Below are 20,789 nucleotides of genomic sequence, written 5' to 3'. Positions count from 1 at the left end.
ACACCATCTTTCTACATTGTTTGATTTGAATGTGCATACTTTTTGAATGGATGGGTTCATTATGTTGTAGCTTTGAAGCCTGCATTTTTAAAGCAATGCACAAGGAAGCACATTAAAGGAATATTTTAAACTTACTTGAGCTTTTCTCTTGCAGAAAGGATGGACAGTGATCCACTTATGGCAAATATATAAGACTGTATACTTGTTCTCTTCCCAGATCGAAAAGCTCAATCAACCCAGGATAAGTTTCACCACTTGGTTTCATGTCTGCAATTACCAATGCAAATTCCAGTGCTCATTCTGTCCATAAGGGCACTTCTGTATCTGCATCTATACCACTGTAGATGCAGATACGCACACAGCCATATTTTTAACCTCCTGCTTCAAATACTTATGAGCCCCAGATACCTGCCCAACCTCATTCTTTGAAGGCACGTCCTCATCTTTATCCTACACAATTTTACATCAGAAAAGTAAAAAATGGCAGCGGTAAAACCCTTTCCTGGAATAAAATAGTGATCCACCATGTTAACTGCAAAATCAGATTCAAAGTTCATTATTTCCTTTAACTGGTTCATAAGAGAATTGGGAGGGTTATGACTGCCACATTTCTCATACTTACTTTTGTCCATGCCGTGGTTTCTAAACCAGCTTTCAGGCAGACTGTCACTACAACGTACTGCAGCAAGAGAAGTGCAGAAAGAATGGAAGAAAAGAGAAACACTGAATTCCAGAATACATTCCACATCTACAGTTGCCTTCCTCTTTGTCTTTTTGAAAAGAGAGCAGTATTTAAATTTAAGACATGCTACAAAGACATAGAGGTATACACATGTAGAAATTAAATGCTGTTTCATTTTTAAATGCCTATAAGCTGTGGCCCAGATTTAGTTTTACTCTGGGCTATTAGGGTGGTATATAAATGCAAATAATAAATAAATAAATAAGGCAGGCAGGCCGGCTGGCCAGCCTAAACGATTCAGCACAGGATACTTAAGGGACGCCCAGCCTCCTTGGTTGCTATGGTCATCAGGAGCATGAGGTGCCCTCCATCTGGTCTAAGATTATGGCCTTTGGCATTAGTGCCCACTCTCTGCAACTCCCTAAAACTACAAATTAGGTCAGCACCAATCCTCTGTATGCATCCTCTGTTTAGGCAAATACTTAGACTTTTTAAATTTAAGTGATTCTCAAATGTTGAATGAACGAATGAATGTTTAGTTCCTGCGTCAAACACATTTCAAAATTACAGAAGAAGGATAAGCCTTCCCTATCCTGACGGCAGGATCTAGCAATCCTGGCTGGATGTTGTATTGCACAACCAGGAACACAAGAAGTCCTTATCCTGGAAGTCCTGTCAAACAGACCAGAAGAACAGAAGAAATGGATGTTGTACACTGTAGTCCTCTGAGCATGTATGTGGCACCAAAATGGCACCCACTGACAAGTATGAAAATGCAAGAGCTGCAGTGACCAGAAGTATCTCAAAACCTCAACCATCACCTCAACCAGAACTAATTGAAAATGACCTTGCATAAGTTCCCAGGGGCATCATTGAGGCTCAATCCATGAGTCATGGGCCCTGAAATTATTTCTCGGTTCTTCCAGTGTCTGCCAGCACCTGCTGTTCAGCCAGCAGCAGCCCTCCTGGGGCCATAAGTTCCTCATGGCAGGTTCTCCATGACCCCTTAACTGTCACATGATGACAAAATCAAAATTCGAACTTTCCACAGCACTGTTGGCAGCTGCAAACCTACTATGCAGGATATGAGGAAATACATGCATAGCTGAAGTCAATGAGATTTCGCCCATGTCACAGGGACATGTGGTTTGGGGACTCAACACTGACAGCTTACCGTATAAACAATGTTTCCAACAAAGAGATAGTCTACACTCTGGCCATTCGTAAATACCGCATCTGAAAAAGATAAGAAAAGTGAAACACCATTCTCCCACTGGGAAATGTTTTAAAAACTGGTGTTTTAGTTTAAGATTTTCAGACAGTATAGTACAAAGAATAAAAACAAATGCAAATGAAAGTAATTAACAGCACAATCCTACCCTGGTCAACTCAAAAATAAGTCCCATTGAATGCAGTGGGGTTTACTTCCAGATAAGGAAATATAGGATTGCAGTCTTAAAAAACATATTTTAATCTACAAATATCTTAAAATAAACAGGAGCTCATACTAATGCAAAAACAGTCAAATGTATGAAAGAAAAGTTAAAGAAAAGAAGAAAGGTATACAAATATAGCATAGTTTACATTTAGCTGGTTGTGCAGCCTGAATACCTTTACTTTTCGACAAGGGTAATGAAAGGTAACTATGTGACTAGGGAACATTCAGAAGGAATCTGAATGTGCTTTAGCTCCCTGATGTGTTTTTAAAACATGTCTCCTGGATTTCTCTCTGTAGAGAGGATGAATTTTGCACACTGGGTTTTTCAAAGCTCTTCAAAAGCAGCACACAGTGGAAGCAAATAGTGTAATAACTGTGTTACTCATTGCTGAAGCCATTAAATGTTAAAGATAGTACGTACACACACACACACACACACACACACACACACTTCATCATTAAAATTGAATAGAAAGGGGATTTCTGCCAAGAACTTATGATCAAAGTATCTTTGGGTGATGAACAATTCCAGTGGCCATGACATCTTTGTGTCACTGTACTGCATTCAGGCATTCCTGCCATGTTTACTTCTATTCGATTTTTTGAAGTAAGGATATATTTTTATCCAACTGTTACAAAAAATGAAGACTCAAAATCACCTTTCTAACTGATAGCTTAAAACCTCTTGTGGATGTTAAGTGGCTGGCTTCTTATGTTCTAACACCCTCTCTCCTCTATGAGTGTACAAAAAGGTGAATACGTGTTAATTTAACATATGGAAGTGCCAAACTTGGCAGTTCTTCAAGTAGCCCTGTGCTAGCGCTAAGTTCCTGTTGAGGAAAAGATTAAGGGTTCCCCTATGGAAAAGAGAACAGATGGCAGCACTATGAATCCCCAAATTAATCCAAAAGGGCTGTAACCCAGAGGACTTACACAGCCATCAAGTTTCAGCAGGTTTCAGTGTGGCAGCCAAAGACACACATGTCAGTGTAGGTGAGGCAGATTTAAAACAGAAACCTGTGGCTAGATTCTACAAGTTGCTTGAATTAGTAAATTATATTCCCATTTTAGTGAAATGTCTTGGAAAGGGGTAAAGGGAACACTATCAGGACAGGAATGACTTGGATTGCAAATATGATCAGATCCTGGTTTCAAAACAAGATTTCAATAAATTTGAAAACAACAGTTTTTGAAATTTACGCCATATACAGCTCTTTTATTTATCCAGAATGATTCATACATACTGTAGTTTTTTCAAAAACTCTCTCTAAGGCCAGTGTGATTATCCTTTTATTAGAGGCAATGGGAACTGTGGCGAAAACAGAAAGCTTGCCAAAGACTAGCTAGTGGGTTCAGGGCAAAAGTAAGATTCACTGCAGCAAACAGCTCTTAGCCACTCACTGACTGCATCCACACAACACACCAGCCCATCCTTGGTAACAAACTATGATGCACTTCAGTGGGGCAGGAACCTGGAGTGGATACCGCAGGGTGGTGTGTTAATGGGTTGCAAGCCACTCTGACAGTCCATAGGTTGTCTCAGGGGTCGGCGTATCCATGGTAGTTTATCGTGTCATCCAAAACTAGACAAACAACCCATTTCTATCAAACTTGGGACTCTTTTTATTATTAGCTAGAGAAACAGGACTTCGTATAAATATGTTTCTAAGTTATCATAAATGGAAAAAATGTGGGGGCTGACCCAGCAGGTCCAATGGTTTTGATGATTGATGTTGTTTTTAGTTTTTCTTTGTTTTAGGGTTATTTTGAATAAAGCTTATTACAAAACACAAAACTAGGCAAACAACCCTTTTGTAGTTGATAAGAGTGACAAAACCCTCTTCCCTGTGCCCATTTCCTCCTGGAAATCACAAAAGCAGTTTGTCAATGGCTGTAGATGACCCCACCAAAGCCCCCTCATTAGCCCTGTCAAAATGGAAACTCTGTGTCCCCGTAAAAGAGCATGGCTCAGACGTCTCCACCTTCGATGCTCCTAGATTCTTGAAGAAGGGTGGAAAAGATGCAGGACGCCGGGAAGAGTCATGACCAGCCAAAAAATAAAGGGAAAGGACCCTACCATGACAGGGGTGATCTAGAGGTCAGCCCCTTTGTAAGCAAAGCTCACTTGAGGTTTTGCTTTCCCTTGACAACTCGCCTTTTGACAACAGTCAGGTAACAATCTTGTGGAAAATAGACCTCTCTACCCGTTTCAGGGTGCTGCTTTTTGGCACTTTGACAGCACACACACACCCTCTGGGACACTGCCAGGTGAGACTGCCCATTCCTAACAAGAAAACTGAAAATTAAAACCAAAAGCCAGTGCATCAACCACCACCACAAAAAAGCAAATTAAAATAAATAAAAAACCATCAAACTCCTCTTCTACTATGGCATGATCATGAGAAGCAGACCAGAAGTGTCTTTTCTCATTTTCCATTATCACAGCTTTGCCTTACCTTCATCCCTAAACTTTGGATTATTTCAGTTATGATTGGTTGCCTTCATATATTATGACTTGAAGCTGGCCTGTTTGTATTAAACATAGTTAAGTTGAACTGCAGTTTGTCTGGACTGGGATGACATGTTAAGCAAGTCATTAACATGGAATGCGCTCCCCAGAGAGGTCCGCCTGGCACCGTCGTTATTTGTTTTTCGGCGCCAGGCGAAGACCTTTTTATTTAAGCGTCATTTTAATTGTTAACAGTATTTGCTTATTTATCTGCCAGGGCGACTTCTTTTATATTGTTATTTATTTTATATTGTTATTTTTATATTGTTATTTTTGTATTTTATTTTATGTTGTGAGCCGCCCCGAGGCTTCGGCGAATGGGGCGGCATAGAAATGTTTTAATAAATAAATAAATAAATAAATGATTTGCATGATGCAGAGCTGAGTCTCCGGCAGATTACCATAATGCTGCTCCAAATATGGAGTGTGCAATGGTACACAACATAGAAACACAGAAAAAGAGCGCATCAAAAGGGACCTCCCAGGCCATCTAATCTGACCCCTGGCTCTAGCCAGCTCTGCTCACAGCATGCTACCTCCTTATGACGTGCTAACATCATGCTACCTCCATGTGTGATGCTGTGCTGTCCATAGTGCAACATCACTCCTTGTTCTGTCCTGTCCAATCTCTCACCTGTAGTGCTGTCCTGTCCAATCTCTCACCTATAGTCAGTGTGGCTTACATTTGGCTAAGATGCTGTAGCATTGCAACCTCAATTGGATAAAAGGCACAGCACTCTAAAATGCTATACCAGTGGCAGGAGGCTGACTAGATGACCTTCATGGTCCCTTCCAACCCTGTTATCCCATATGAATGGTGTTTGTAGCCTGTTGGGTATTTGTAACGTGAAATGGTCACTTTTGTGGTATAATAGTGTCAGTTCCACAGACTGGGTGGGTTAGTTCCAATGAACAGACAAATCTGACTGTTGGCGGCAGTGTCCAGCTATATCATTATGTTAGTGCAAATGGTATTGCACAGATGGAAAATAGGCTGTGAACTATGTGCAAGAGATGAATCCAACTAAATTAAGTTTGTACAAGCAATTATACACTATGCTTGTACAGCTGATGGTGCAAGTGTATGCCCAGTCTCATTGCACTATTGCTTATGCAACTGCTTACAGGATTGGTTGTACAAGCATAACCGGAAAGTACATGTACTATGGAAAGATTCGGTGGAGTTCTGCTAGAGCTATTTTACTTTGCGGCATGAAACCAGTGGATACTGGCTTGGACAACCAGTCGGCCATGGACAGCCATCCACTGCTAAGGCTGTGGCAAAGCTGCAACTAACCGCAACACTGGATACTCTTAGATATGCATATTCCCTAAATATTATGCCTGCCCATAACAGCTGCTCTTTCCTGTCACACTGGAACTTAAGTGTACATGGAAAGCCCTTAAACAACAGGTAAACTGAAAGGATTTCTTTGTTTGTTGTCAATAACAGCCCTGAGCACTATCTAATATCTTCTTTTCCCTGCATGGAAGATGACCCATCCAAAGGGGACCTTGTTAAGTCTGAATTTAAAAAGCTCTGGAAAGAACTTTGGCAACTAAAAACTACCCTGATCTGGTGGTTTCCATTTCTGCTTCCAGCTGTAGTTCTGTATAGAAGGCTGTTCTCCTCACTCCTGTGTATAGCAGCATTTCACAACCTGGTGTCCTCCAGTTGTGCTGGACTACAACTTCCATAATCCCCAAGCCACATTATTGGGGGCTTATAGGCGTTTCTGTTCAAGACCAGTGCACTGCACTACTTTGGGAAGCCTGGTGCGTAGCTTTTGAAAAATGCTCCCTGTTTAGAATTCTGTTTAAATCCAGATATTTGGGGAGAAATTCAATGTCATAGTTTTGTCTAGATGTTTTACTTTACCATATCACAGCCTTTTCTCTTGCAAATACTATTTTCCTCCAATGATGGACAGAGATGGCCAGGGTGTGCTGTGAACATTTATTTGTAAGTCTGCACAAGTATCCATTCTTTGCACATATGCAAGTTGCATTCTAAGAAACTCAAGAGGTTAAAGGAAATGCCATTGTGAATGACTTTTTTTCATCTGAAGTTTTTTAAATTTTCCTCTCAGATGGAAATAAGTCCTATATCCTTCTCTCCTTGAATAGCAAATACAGCCAAGCTTTCCTACATAGAGATGTGTGTGTCTTTCAAAATAGGTATTTATCAGTTTCAGTTTAAATCACCAACATTTCCAAAACAGCACCCTAAAATCAGTAAGACTTGATCCAATAATTCATTTGATGACCACTATAAGCACTGAAAGCATACATACGTACATAAAGGGAGGAAAGAGGGGAAAGTGATAGCAAGGTTATGATGGGAGAGGAAGGGAAGCAAATCAGTGAGTACTTCACTCATTCATTCATTCATTGTATGTAAATAATACTCTTTGTGGGACAGCTGTCCCTGGTGGGTACCTGGGCAAGCTTGACAAGGCAAGGGATTTCTGCTGCTCTTGCTAAGTGTCTCACTGGCTCCAGAGCCTATTATGGGGCTAGCACCCATTTGGATGAGACAACAACCCTAACGTGGGTCCAATAACCCTACAACAGTCCATGGGATGTCAGAATAGCCTGTTGCCCTCAAACAGGCCGTTCTGCAGGACTTAGACCTGGCTTGCCCAACATAACTACCCAGTAAAGCTTGCCACCTGCGACGGGTTGACATGTTGTGCAAACCCAGCCATTCACCGCAACTAACTAGAATAACATCCGGAATGTAAGATTGCATCGAATTGACAATGATTTCACTGATCCTGAAATCACCTGTTTCAATTCAGTTATATTTTGGGAAATTCTGTCACCTTAAAAAATAAAAATAAAAAGCGGCACCCCTTGTCACTCACTGGGGGCTGCCTGCAGTGTAATGAAGAACAAGGGACACTTTTACAGAGTGAGCAGGTGGTTCCTTTATCCTCCTTTTATTCAAGTGGTGCAGTGATTGAAGAAGGCTTGTTAAAAATATATAGTCACCATGTGCCATTTTCTACAATCCTATTTTTAAACATGAGCTATTGGAAAGTACATTTTTTTATGCCCAGATTGCTAACTTTTTAAAAATGAGAATGGCACTCGAAAAACCAGAGGTGCTGCATTCAAAGGCAAGCCCAAGTTTGTAAAAAGGCATTCCATGTTGACAGTGGTTGTTGTTGCTGTTTGTGGGGGTGGGGAGGGAATCAGAGATGAACAGCAAAATCCTATCTACTTTTCTCTAATTAGAAGCGACCTCCATTTTGCTCACTACAACTTACTCCCAAGTAAAGATGTTGAAGAATCAGTGAAATGATTTAGAAAAGCAACACAGTGGAAGGTCAGTTTTGCAAACTACAGTTTATTTTAATCTAAAATTATGTTTAGCCTGTCTTTAAGAGTAAAGTCCTCTCAAACAACCATCCCTCCTGAAATTACAGTGTGAAATTCATAATTTTAAGACAAATGGCTGCTTTTTCCCCAGTCCTAGCCCACACATGGTTGAAGCTTCATAACATTAACTTAGCCACTGTAATCATTCAGTTGATTTCAATGGGTCCATTTTAAATATGACTAAAACAGGATCCAACCTTTTTACTTTAGGTTGTAGGCATCAATGTTGCAGCAGTGCAGCAGCATATATGGCTCCCCCTCAAATTATACGATTCCTGAAGGATAGAAATGGCTATCTCTGGAACACTGCATGCGAAAGGGGAGGATTTGGAAGGTCACCACTGATAAATGTTTGGGCCCTGAAGGCTGTTGGCCTGTCAGTCATGATTAATTTCCAGAGAACCTGTTGTGACCCACAAACACACTGGGGCTGGGTTAGAAAGGCTGGAGAGTATTAGTCCAACATGTGGAAAAGAATGAAGCACTTATTTACCATGTTCCAGGGCCTTGAGTGGAAACCAGAAGAGAATGATGGAGTGGATCAAGGCATTGATGCAGTGACCCCAGAACACCTAAGGGAAAACCAAACAAAACCATCAGGGGGCCTGACCAAGAGTGTTTAACTCCCACCAAATGACTCTTTAAAAATGAACCCAGTTCTTCATTTCTACTAGAAAAGATATTTTCTGAAATGCCTAGACTTGCTCAATAGCAAATACACAAAATCCCTAGAAATAAAATACAGAAATAGCCAAAACAAAGATGCACCACCCTTCTTGAAGACAGCAAGTGTAAAGTTTATGCCAGCCTTCTCCAACTTGGTGCCCCCCAGATGTGCCAGAGCAATGGCTATGATTGGTGGGAATGATAGCAGTTGCAGTCCAAGATATCTAGAAGGCTTCATGGTGAGAAGGCTGGTTTACTCATTATAAACAAAGTAATACTTTATTGAGTTTGTTTATACACACGAAGATGCAGAGACTGTGGTACATTGTGCTTTTCTGTTTTCTAGTTGCTCTACTTGTTCTTTAGTTGTTTCTCCATATGGAATAAATGAAGAACCCATGAACCTAAAAACCTAGAGCTGAAATAGAAATATTAAGTGCACAAAGTCAGTTGCCATGAATAATTTTCATTATGCAAGTAGAACTTGCAGAGAGGCAGGATTGTGAGGGGGAGTGTGGAGAAGGGGAGTTAACTCTTTCTCTGCTTTTCATGGCCTCCCTGAAGCTGTTATTTGCATTACAAAGTCCCAACAAAGGCTTCCCATGGAAAAGAAAGTGTTAACACTTCCCTTCACAGCCTTCCATGGGCTGAGAATCCTTTTGACTGATATTCAGGTAACAAAAACATGACTTGCATTCAGTTAATATCACACCAAGCCCAGATCTATTTAAGGTGCTGGCGGTGTTAATAATATCCCCTACATATACTGAGGCTGTAAAGCCATTTTCTAATTTCTTAAATGTTTCTACCATGTTTTCCTTCATCAGACTTCTGGGTACTTCTTGCACAACAACAGAAAACAACTATTTCTGTGGAACCAAATTCTGTTTTGTTCAAATCTCCAATATCAGCTATGTGGCCGACTCAGATGTTTGGCCACATATGAAAGCAGGCTGTCCCCCTTTAATATCTGCACTCCCAAGCAATTGTGTTGAGATGTCTAAAAGACTAAATAGCAAAAGGCAAAACCCAGGCCTCATAATTTCCTGGAATGGAAAGATGGGCTTCTCTGTGCTACCCAAGATACTGCTTAAAATAAAGACATCTATGCCTTGAAAGCTTAGACTTTTTTAACACAAACATCACCTCAGAACTCTTCAGTCCATGAACTGTATAGTGCTGAGTCCTGAAACTTTGTTAGCATGAATAGGTTAATAAAACAAGAGGTTTGTGAGTAGAGGAAATTCTCTAAAATATGAAAAGAAAATACATCAGTGTAACTTTACCTGCATATCTCCCTGAAACATCTTTTAAAATCTACACTCTGACAGAAATAATAAAGTCATCTCAATATTTTCACAGAATCTCTTGGGGGGGGGTGGCGGGTAAGTAAGGTAGTTAAAAAAAGCTGGCATGTTAAAGAAATGTGGGAACATTTAGCTGCAAATCACATCAGTTGCAGCATGTCCAGGTCTGCTAAAGAACCTACACAGAGTTGATTCATTCACATGCAGATTAAGTTCTCTTAAATATATTTGAGTTATATGGTCAAGATTCTAGTTTGAAACTCTATCCATGACTTTTTAAACCCAGGGCAGATGCGGATTTCAGATGGTCCATGCTGACTTCTACCTGTGCTACGAAAGGACTTGTTTGAATCCATCCCAGTTCAGTTAAACACAGTGAGAGATGAGTTTCTGGCATCCAACTACAACCAGATGCCAAAAGACAGCCCATAAGGTTAGCACACAGTATGGCTGCCACGGTCTCAAAGCATAATGTGAGCCAGATTTTATAAGCCAATCTTCAAGGCTCAAATTAATGCAGGGTTTATCATTCTTTCATTTTCAGCCCTGTCCTACTAGTGTCTGGGGTCCCTTGGAATATACGGAGCAATGGTTAAGGGAAGGAAGACCTGAAGTACGCACAGGTAGATTTCCTTAACTCTGAGGAAATGCAACTAGTCCACACAGATTCCAGTTTCCACATGGAGTTGAGATCTTGGGATTTTAAGTACTGCCAGTATTGATCATGGGAGTTACACACTGGACCTTGACTTAGGATGCCTAAGGTTCATAGGCTTGTCCAGCACAAAGTCAGTTAGGACCAGTTCAGAAGAAAGGACTCCCTTTAAAGCACTCCATGGATCTACAAACACACGTGTCATATGTACCTATCCATCTATTAAGGTGCTTCATATATGTACCTACTCATATACTAAGGTGTTGCCACTATCCGAGGTGAGATGAGTAGCAACCAGGGCAAGAGCCTACCTAATGGCTGCTCTCCAGAATATTCTTCCAATAGAGGTTCACTGGGCACAAATTCTGCTGTCCTTTCAAGCACCAGAGAAATGCTTCCATTTTTGATTAACCACAGTTTAATGTGTTGCTCAAGACTTAAATAGTTATCAGTCTTACATATGGTTAGTCAAAACAAACAAAGTTCATAAATCTTGTCTGACGTTAGCTTGTGTCCTCTAAACAAAGTTAGGATTAACCATAGTTCACCAGATTGGATCACATGGCAAACTACAGTTAAAACAAAATGGAAGTGGAAGTGTCCAAGCCTTATGCAGTCAGCTACAAAATGAGAGGGGAAGGGCGTTAGCCTGTGGTCTACTGTAGTTTGTTCTCATAAGGCTGAAGTATGGCTCCACGTTAGATAAGAACCAGCCCAGTATAAATGTCTAGTGACGTGCTGTATAGAAATATCAAAGTAAATAAACGCAACTATTTTTCAGCTTTCCATGGTACCAGTAAGGACAGAATTGCCAGCCCTTCACTGTGGCTGTAAAATCCCTATTCTACAGATTAGAAAAAAACAGACAAAGTCAGAAGAAAAAGGAAATGAAGATAGCTAGCAGAACCCGAGTGAATGTATTCTTGAGCATATTAAGGTTTAACCATTTCCAGTGGCATAAAACTAGAAGATTACAGGAATGAATTAAATTCCCATTTCTATACGAATGCTCCTTCCTATTGTTTTCCTTCATTCCTCAAAAGTAAACATTGCCTCTTACCCTGCTATTGAACCCATCAGCATTTTGAGTGATTTTGTAGAGTTGGGGAAACCTAAGCATGTTGTCTTGAGTGCATGATCGTTCAAAGATTCCCAAGGTGAAGGGAGGCAACGCTGTGAAAATCTAGAGAAAACAAGAGAAGTAATTAAAAATAACAAGCCATTAACTTGATAAACAAGTTGAAGAGCAGGCTTCATACCTGGGAGAAACTCCTGATGGTGTTCAAATCAACAACACCAGTTTTACTCAGTTCAGCAGTGCTGAAGCTAAACTGCACATTCTCAAGCTCCAAAATATAGTGGGAAGCCAAGCAAAGGGCTGAAACTCATCTCATGGAGCCCCAGAAGCCCACATGGGTTTTCCTTGCTCCTGGTGATGGAAGGGCAAAGAGTCACATGGGATTCCTCCATGCCCTTGAGACCCTAAACAAGAATTAAAGGCAGGAATTGTTGCCACCAAGCTTAGAAGAACACAATTAAAGAATGAGACTATTCCACTGCAAAGGACTGAGGACTGCATCCCAAGCCTATTTATTTTCAGTATTTCAGTTTAAATATAACCTCTGCAAATTTATCTCTAAGTTAAACAATTAAAGTGCAATCCTATGCACATTTAGACATTTTTCTTCCTAAAATGCCTATGATTGTGCCATTAAACATTTTATATCATGTATTTTAATAAGGTCAGCAATATTTTTTAAGTGCCAGCAATTTTTGTTTTTAACAAACAACAGCTCGAGGAGTCTCTGAATCACACGGGACCTAAAAACCAAGCACCAACTGCCCTGTGGGAAGGAGGTGGGCCAGCAGGCAAAGGTGACATGTGTCCAGCTTACTCCTGTGGCAGTTTCATGGTTCCTTTCTCCACTGCAGGAACATCTCATGATTTTTGTCTTCTTGTTATTTTATTCTTGTATGCTGGCATTTCTCATCAGTGGGGTAGCTATGTGTCCTCTTTTATGAAGGACATTCCTTTATTTGTGGGGCTGCCAGAGGAGTGTCCACTATTTGAAGGCATCCTCTGAGTGAGGAGCTATCCAGTCCATGTGAGGCTTAAAGATAAATTTGCCCATCCACAGCACCTGGGCAGCAGACCGGGCAAGGCACACAGCTTTCTACATTATGGGTGACGTACGGTATTTCTATTGACATTATAATACTTATTTCTACATTTGCTTCTGTATGTAGGATCTAGATTCATGCTGGATCAACTGCACTGAAGGAACAGGACTTTCCATGGCAACCCCTCCAGCCCCCTGAAAATACTCTGCAGAGATTCAGGAGACCTCATTAAATGGGGTAAACTGGTGTGTAAGTGGGAAAGGAAGATCCTCCCAAACTGGGTGGAAGAACCTTATGGGAGTGGAAGTATTTTTCTTATGGAAGGCAGTTTCCCAATCCAGGTCATGTAAATTAGCATATGCAAATTTTATGCAAATCATTGCCTTCTTTTGTCCTCATTTGGGTTACACAGTCCTCTTTTTTGCAATTCATAAAATGGGTACCACATTTGCAATATGTCTTGGAAAAGTTTGCATATAACCTTCAAGGCAGGATATAAATGTGTATAATTCATAAATAAATATTTTTATTGACTTGTTTGTTCCATGGAAAATCCCAATGCTGCTGTAACACTGTGCATATACTGTCAGCAGACACAGTATGTCTTATAGTTGGGCTGCAGTACTACAGTCACTCGGAAGTAATTTCCACCAATTATCAATGGGACTTAGCTTCCAAAGAAATGTGTGCAGGACCAAAGAGTAAATTGATTGAATTTACAGTTGATCCCAAATCAGTTGTTAACAAGGAAGCTCCACAGCAAAGCACCAGGGAAGATGGCTTTGACAGCTTGGCTGCTGTTTGTAATAAAATCTCTTCACAATATTAGATAGTTATGGGATAATTTTATAAGAGCAGCATGTCAAGTTTAACTAGTGATTATAGTTAATCACCCATGTATGAAGGATGAAAAGAAACTCCAAGCCAGCACTAACATATTATGACTAGAAGCTTGCAGTAAACAAAGTGGATTCAAATCTATATGTAAAATTTAGCAGCTGCCCTATACTCTGCCCCACTGCCTCTTGGCCTTCAACTGCTGTTGTGGATGGATATGGATGCCATCCCTGATGGAATCCCCCCTCTATGCAGCAGGAAGTTTGTTAGGGTTTAAACCTGGCAACCTTACGTAACCCGATGGATGGGTAACTTGTGGCTCTCCAGTTGTTTGCCCTGTAACTCCCATAATCTGATTGCGGCTGATCTGAGTTGAAGGCCAAAAGATCTGGAAGGTCACAAGTTGCCTTCTCCTGTGTACCTATTTGGCTGCTTTATCTACATCAGGGGTTCCCACAGAAGCATTTGTAAGTACCTCAAATGGCACCTGTGAAGGGAATCCCCAACATGGCACCCATAGGCATTCCTTGAGTTCCCCCTTTCATGTTTTAATATGCACATCTGGATTTGTACAAAATGCATACAACTAGCACTTATTTATACACGTTATTCTTTGGGTGTCTCCTAAGATGAGCCTTTCCAGTTACTACTTCTACTTCAGGACTGTGCATGTTGCTAAATATTGCAGAGATTGACTTTGGCAAATTTTACATTTTTCCAATGAACATACTTTGGGGAAGGTATGAAGGTGACCCTTTTTCTCTAAGAGTATTGCCTTGTAATAATCAGAATTATAGAGAATCTATAGAACATGTTGGTATTTGCAACTTTTGTTACATTCTGCATCCTCCAGGATACAATTGGTACCTATTAACTGGAATAAATTTGATTGGTTGATATAGGCTGCAACAAAAATGGACCAGATATCCAAATAAGTATCCATCCGCCACCTGTTCAAATGTTGAAAGTTCTGTAAGATTCTCAAAAAGGTGGAGGAGTCCTGGTTGGTCCCCAGAATGTTTTCCTTAGACTTCTATTTCTTTAGACTGTCTTTCCCTCATGCTCCCAAATCTTATTAGTGAACTAAAATGCTACACAAGAGATCTGTGATTGAAACTTCTTTTTAAAGAACTTATTTCATTTCAACATTTTTTTCTGCAATGGAGCAAATAGCATCAGTAAGGATGCGATTTTTCATGAGATAAATATTTGAACACAGACACCTCTACAGGGTCTCCAATACAGAGTCCAGCTGGACCCAAATGTAGAGCTGCAACAGCTGCACACTACATCTTGATTCAAAAGACTTCTATGGGACTGGGTTACCTGTGAACCCAACTTTCCCACTTGTGGGTCTGCTTGCTCATTGAAGTCATCAGTGGTACTCAGGTGGAACTAAAAAGAAAGGTTTCACTGTAGCTGTGTCTGGGCTCTGGAACTGAGAAGGCTCACTGTGTTCATCTGTCATGTCATTTCATCACAAGGGAAAGCCCATGAGTTACATCCAATGGTACACAAGTGGATTTCTGTTCATGCAACAGGGACATCTTTTCCCCTCCTACCTCCTTGTAGCATTCTGCATGCCCTTCCAACCTGCTTCAGATGGGGTGGGAGGGCAAATGTGTTCCACTAGTATGGAACCAAGTTCTGTTGGAAGAAGTACACCACTGAATGCAACCATTCTTTTTAAAACTATAGGCAATCTTTTTACAAAGAACTGTGTGGAGACAGTTCACTGAAATGAGGTTTTTAAGTGATGTATTCATATAAGAAGTTGCTTTATTCAGATTTTGTAAATATTGGTATCTGCTATCTTCTGACATTGCATAGGATGTTTTCTGTATGTGTATGTGTGCATGGGTGTATACATGGGTGTATAAATGTTTTGCCATGTTTCATCATTGCTGGCCAGCTAGATTTGACAAGGGAAGGCAGGAGAGAAATTCTTCAAAATAATTAAACCCATTGGATCATGTTTCATACATTTTAGAATAATATTTATGGTTTTAAAAGACCAAAACAGTCTGCAGCTTCTCCCAAACCAATATTCTTAGTTACCCCCCAGAAATTGTTTATCAATGAAATTTTATGTATAACCTAAACTTATATCCCTGTGTTGTATTTACAACCCTGCAGCTGTCTCTAATTATATACCATTTCTATTTATTTTCATTACAAAAAGGGAAAATGGAAAGCTTTTATTTATCTTTTTAAAGTTTAGAACATGATTCCTGCCAGAAACCCGTAAGAATGCAGGTGAAGATCAGCTCCAACAAAGGGCTGGCTATTCTTGGGGATCAGTAACAGCAAGAACATTTCCAAGCCCCATGATGTCATCCCTCCCCTTTGAATTAGGCACAAAGCAACACACCAGATGGCTGCGTGGAGAGCATTGTGTATCCCCGTGTGTGAGATGAGAGCCAAGACTAATGGCCAGCTCATATGACTGACTGCCCAGGCTGGGTCCACACGCAGGATGAGCATGTCCGTATGTCCTTGTCTGAGGGATTGGCCCAATTACAGCTGCCGGTTGAGCAACCATGGAACACAAGGGAGATTCTTATTCCCGTGAGCGGTTTTGTATAACAAGACCCTTGGGATGCACTAATCCGTCCCGTGCATGGGCCATACTGTGACACTGTCAGGGGAGGGCCCCTCTTGCCTCAGTATTTTGGAGGACTTTCACATGTTTTCTGAGTCAAGCCATTGACTAACAGATGTATTATGCCAGAAGGTTTTGTGGATTAGACCAGTGCATCTGAGGAAGTGAGCTGTAGTTCACAAAAGCTAATGCCACAATAAATCTGTTCGTCTTTAATGTGTCACAGGACTCCTTTGTGCCCGAGTGCTGGTCAGAACAGACTAATGGGGCTATCCCTCTGGAATTAAATAGGGCATATCTTACTTATAATTTAAAGGGTACAAATGGAATTGGCTCATTGTAAGTCGTGAAAGACAATAAGGGAAAATAGACTTTTCTCCTCCTCCAAGACTACTCCAGATGCATATGCATTTGCAATCAAAAAGCTACGGTGAAACAGTGAGGTCTTGAAGATAAGGGAGGCAACCTTCCATGCTATAAAATATGACCTGCCTCACAGGGTAGTTGTGAGGTCAAATACGTTGAAGATGTATGAAGAAAAGTGCTTTATAAATCTTCAAAGAGTTATAGAAGATTAAGAATAAAACTTATTAAGGTTTTTATTCTATATAGCTCTGGATCTGCTGGCCCAGAAGAATAAAAAAGGACAAAAATGCAGTGGGTGATAAAACTCTTTCAAACAGCAGCACCCCTGCATTGGCCAGGATTCAGCCTAGAGAAGCAGATAATGCATCAGCTCAGGCATAGCCAACTCAGTCCAATAAACCCTGAGATTACTAAGAAGTCCTCCTTTGCTTGCATGCCAGAACTGAAGACTTCTGGGGTTTGTTCAACTGTAGTTTCCCATTATATCCAATCCATGCAACTGTGGTTTAACCTCGAGCTAGTAAGGATATGAATGATTTGTAATTCAGGCTTAAACTCCAGTTTCCTGGTGGAGATGTCTGCAGCTCTGAACAAAGGGAAAAAGGAGATGCCAGTGCAAGACTTGTTTTTAGGTTACCAAACCAAGATCATTATTTATTATGCTTGAACTGCCCTTTCCCTTGATAGTTAATGAAGGAGTTGGAATTTGTACAACAGCCATTTAGTTCATAGTCCTTCAGTTTATCCTCCTACTTCACCTGCTGAAGAGCAACATTAAAGTCCTGCTTGCTAGGCTGAGCAGAAGGTCCAGGCAAGATGGAGATGTAGCAGCCGTGCAGCTACCACCACCTTGCTAACTGGGAAAGTTGTGAGTGCTGGTGTGGTGTAGTGGTTAAAGTACGGAACTAGAATTTGGGAGAGGGGGAAGCTGATGTCTCCAACATCCTTAGGGCTTTTCATACCTTGTAGCTTTTCTTTGTGGCTTTCTTTGAGCTTTGTATGGCATTTCATGGTGCTGAACCTAATTTTGAGGATGCAGTTCAGCACTATGGATAGCTCCTATAAAGTCATTGAGCCAGTGTGATGCTAAGGACACAGAAATGGGAGTCCTTGCACACCTATGGAGCCAACTGGGTGACTTACGTACTGTAACAGACTCTCAGTCCAACCTACTGGTGTAGTAGTAGTAGTTGTTGTGGGGATAAGACTGAGAGTAGTAGGAGAATTAGAAAGACCCAAATTGGTCATGAGCCAAGTTAAATTTCCCCATAAAGTCAATGTAAATTAGGTCAATCCGTTCTGTAACTATTTTTTTTAATCAGAAAAAAATGTGAGGCAAAGTGAGAAAGAACAACAAAGATCGTGGCCCTCTCCCCCACCCCCACATCATCCTGGCACACTGGGGGGGGGGGCGGGGGGGAGATGGGTGCAACCAGGCCCAACCCTGCTTAGCTTCCAAGATTAGGCAGGATTGGGCATTTCAGGCTATGCGGAAGATAATAATGTCACCTACTGGTCAGTTGCCAAGCTATACCAACATGGTTTATTACTCCAGCATGTTTATGGTCCAGGGTGGCCAGGGAAATGTCTCAATGGAACCTGATTGGTGCGAATTTGTAATTACTTTGGAATGCAAGGAGAAATTGAGGGAAGGTGACAAGATTCCCAGAAACCTGCAGCTAAAGCCAGTTACAAGGATTGTGTACAAATACCGCAGTTGAAAGAAGACACATGGAATGCAACAGATGGAGAGGCAGACAAATTTTGGAAAGCTTGAAGCATTTGTAAGTGTTGCTTGCTTCTACCTGAGCATCTGATGCGGGGGAGTGGGTCTACTGGACTGCTTAATTTGTTTCACCTTTTTGTATACTGTAATTAGATAAAATATTACTGAATGCTGTGTCTCCAGAGGAGTCTCCTTGCAAAGGAAGTTCAATCTAAGTGAGCACTGCCCTGGGTAGGTTTCACCACTTGAGGAAGTGAGGAGTGTGTAACAATATAAAGGGGTTCACTAGACCCTATATCCATCAGCCAGAGTGGAATGTCATAAAATCCTTTAACTGAGGTCATGAAGACCTGATAAATCAGCATTACTAAGGGAAATATCTGACTATGAGTGATTGCATAAGTCAAGCACAACTTATCAGGAACGGAGGATGATGCATCACAGTAAGGGGGCCATGTGTTCTACTTTATAGGGGACAGTCCTCTGTTTGCAGGTATCCTTTTTTAACCTTTGCCAAACTGGCTGGAGGATGATGGGAGATGTATGAGGTTTGGGGAAGCCTGCTCCATTTGAAGCGCTGCCCAGTAGGGCGTGAGGATCAAGTTGGAATCCAGCTCTCTTGTGCTTGCTGGATTTCTTTCTCATTCTTGCTCTGGTCAGCAAGCAAGCTGAGCTGAGCTAAGTTCATGAAAGACCAGGAATGCTAACAGCATCTTTGCACAAGTATACAAAGCATGCAAAATATTCAAAGCCCAAATCTCATGTGTGTGGAACAGAACTCCACTTGCACAGTGCGGATGTGGGTGGCGCGTGCATGAGCCAAGCTCATGGGGCTACCTGGACTTGCTTCCTGCTGGGCACCCACATGAAGGTGAGACAGACTTGGGGTAGAGAAAAGCAGGCAAAGCCTGGCAAGCTATGCTGAGGAAATCTATGGATTCCCACCCCAAACCAAATTCTTTACACATCACTGCTGCCTAGTCCAGGTCTAACCTAAATATGAAAATCCATAAGAAGGGAGAGCAGAGCCTGCTAGATACTTGTCAAGAAGTAACACCTGGACAGCAAACAAGGCACACAGATCACCTAGCCTCAGTCTTCCCCACTATGTTGAAATGTGTTGCATTTCTATTGAAATCATACCCATCATTTCCAAATGTGCATCTCTGAATATCTCTGCAGATTAGCACATGCAATGCAATCTCTGTTCTTCCGTCCTCTTTCTTTCTGGTGATGTGTAAGGGGCCACCCTACATCAGAGGCTGGATAAACCGTTTCCTGCTTCTTCCCAGAGGGATTTGCATCTGGCTTGCTGTAGGCAAGTTTGTGCTGGGTTAGTAATTTCAAGGTACTGTTGTACATTGAGAGTAACAAATTAAGTCTTTCTAATGCTCCCCTTAAATCTGAGGCATAGCAAGAATAGTCCCTAATGTACCTTATAGTGTGTACGAGGGAGGACCCAAAAACCCCTGGAATTATCTTCTGGAGGGTGGCCCCTTGTAGTACAGGCTTCCCCCACCAGGTGAATGTTCTAGGAACCCATCTGCAGCAGTGTATCTAGCTGGGTTGTTGTGAGAGGCTGAGTTCAGCTTCAGTGAGTCTTTTCCGGAGACTCTTTCAACGCATTGGCCTATTTCGTGATGGCTGATTTACACGAACAGCGTGCGGCGGTATTGAGCAGTTTTTGACTAAAAATGGCACGACCCTTGTGCTCCACCCTCCCTATTCACCCGATCTTGCCTGGTACTACTTTTTTGTTTCCCTGGATGAAAAAAGTCCTCAAAGGAAAATGTTTTGCCAATTTGGAAGAGGTGAAACAAAAAACTGCAGAAGCTCTAAAAGGCATCAAAATCAACGCGTTCAAAACTTGTTTTGAGCAGTGGAAAAATGTCTCAGTAGGTGTATTTCATCAAACAGAGAGTACTTTGAAGGTGACTGAAGTCTGAAGATGTAAAAATAAATGCACAATTTTTTATAAATAAATTCCTGGGCTTTTTGGGTCCCCCCAGTACATAGATGATCAGCTGAGATAAACTGCACAGACATAAACACCCACGGAATGGCATCTGGGTTTGGCATGTTATCAGTGGAGACACGGGGCACTTACCACATTGTAGAGGCCAATGCACCACCGCTCAAACAAAATCTGCCCAGAGAATCCATTAACGAACGCAAACCAAAGCTGAAACACAAGAAAGTTGCACAAGGGTTTAGATGAATGTGGCACAAGTGCTTTGATGCGCTGAAGAAGAGAAAAGTATGGAATGTGGATATCATCTGGAGGCAGCTGCTGGACAGAGTCTAAAAATAAGTATTCACAGTTGTCTTTTAAATAGAGCAACACTACCGGAGCCGTGAAAAATCTGTAGAATTTGCATCATTACACTGGAATAACAAACCTGTTGCAAACTTGTATGAAGTTCCTTCAGTGTTACCAAATTCTTTGGAGGTATTCCTTATCACTAGAACCTAATTTAGTTTCAGTCATAAAACATG

General features: G+C 41.3%; 1 protein-coding gene across 1 annotated transcript in view; it reads right to left on the bottom strand.

Moving 5' to 3' along the window:
• The window catches only part of ATP8A2 (ATPase phospholipid transporting 8A2), a 433,576-nt gene that overhangs the window by 113,900 nt on the left and 298,887 nt on the right, over positions 1–20,789 (bottom strand). The window contains exons 29-33 of the mRNA XM_044441796.1: positions 20,401–20,475; positions 11,702–11,824; positions 8,507–8,585; positions 1,857–1,918; positions 623–679 (exon numbers count right to left, since the gene is read on the bottom strand). Of these exons, the coding sequence (XP_044297731.1) occupies positions 623–679; positions 1,857–1,918; positions 8,507–8,585; positions 11,702–11,824; positions 20,401–20,475 (396 nt within the window). The remainder of the gene's footprint in view (positions 1–622; positions 680–1,856; positions 1,919–8,506; positions 8,586–11,701; positions 11,825–20,400; positions 20,476–20,789) is intronic.

The sequence above is a fragment of the Varanus komodoensis genome, unplaced genomic scaffold (assembly GCF_004798865.1).
Source record: "Varanus komodoensis strain SLA01 unplaced genomic scaffold, ASM479886v1 scaffold4, whole genome shotgun sequence".
NCBI lineage: Eukaryota > Metazoa > Chordata > Lepidosauria > Squamata > Varanidae > Varanus > Varanus komodoensis.
This window is presented reverse-complemented; position numbering and strand designations above follow the sequence as displayed.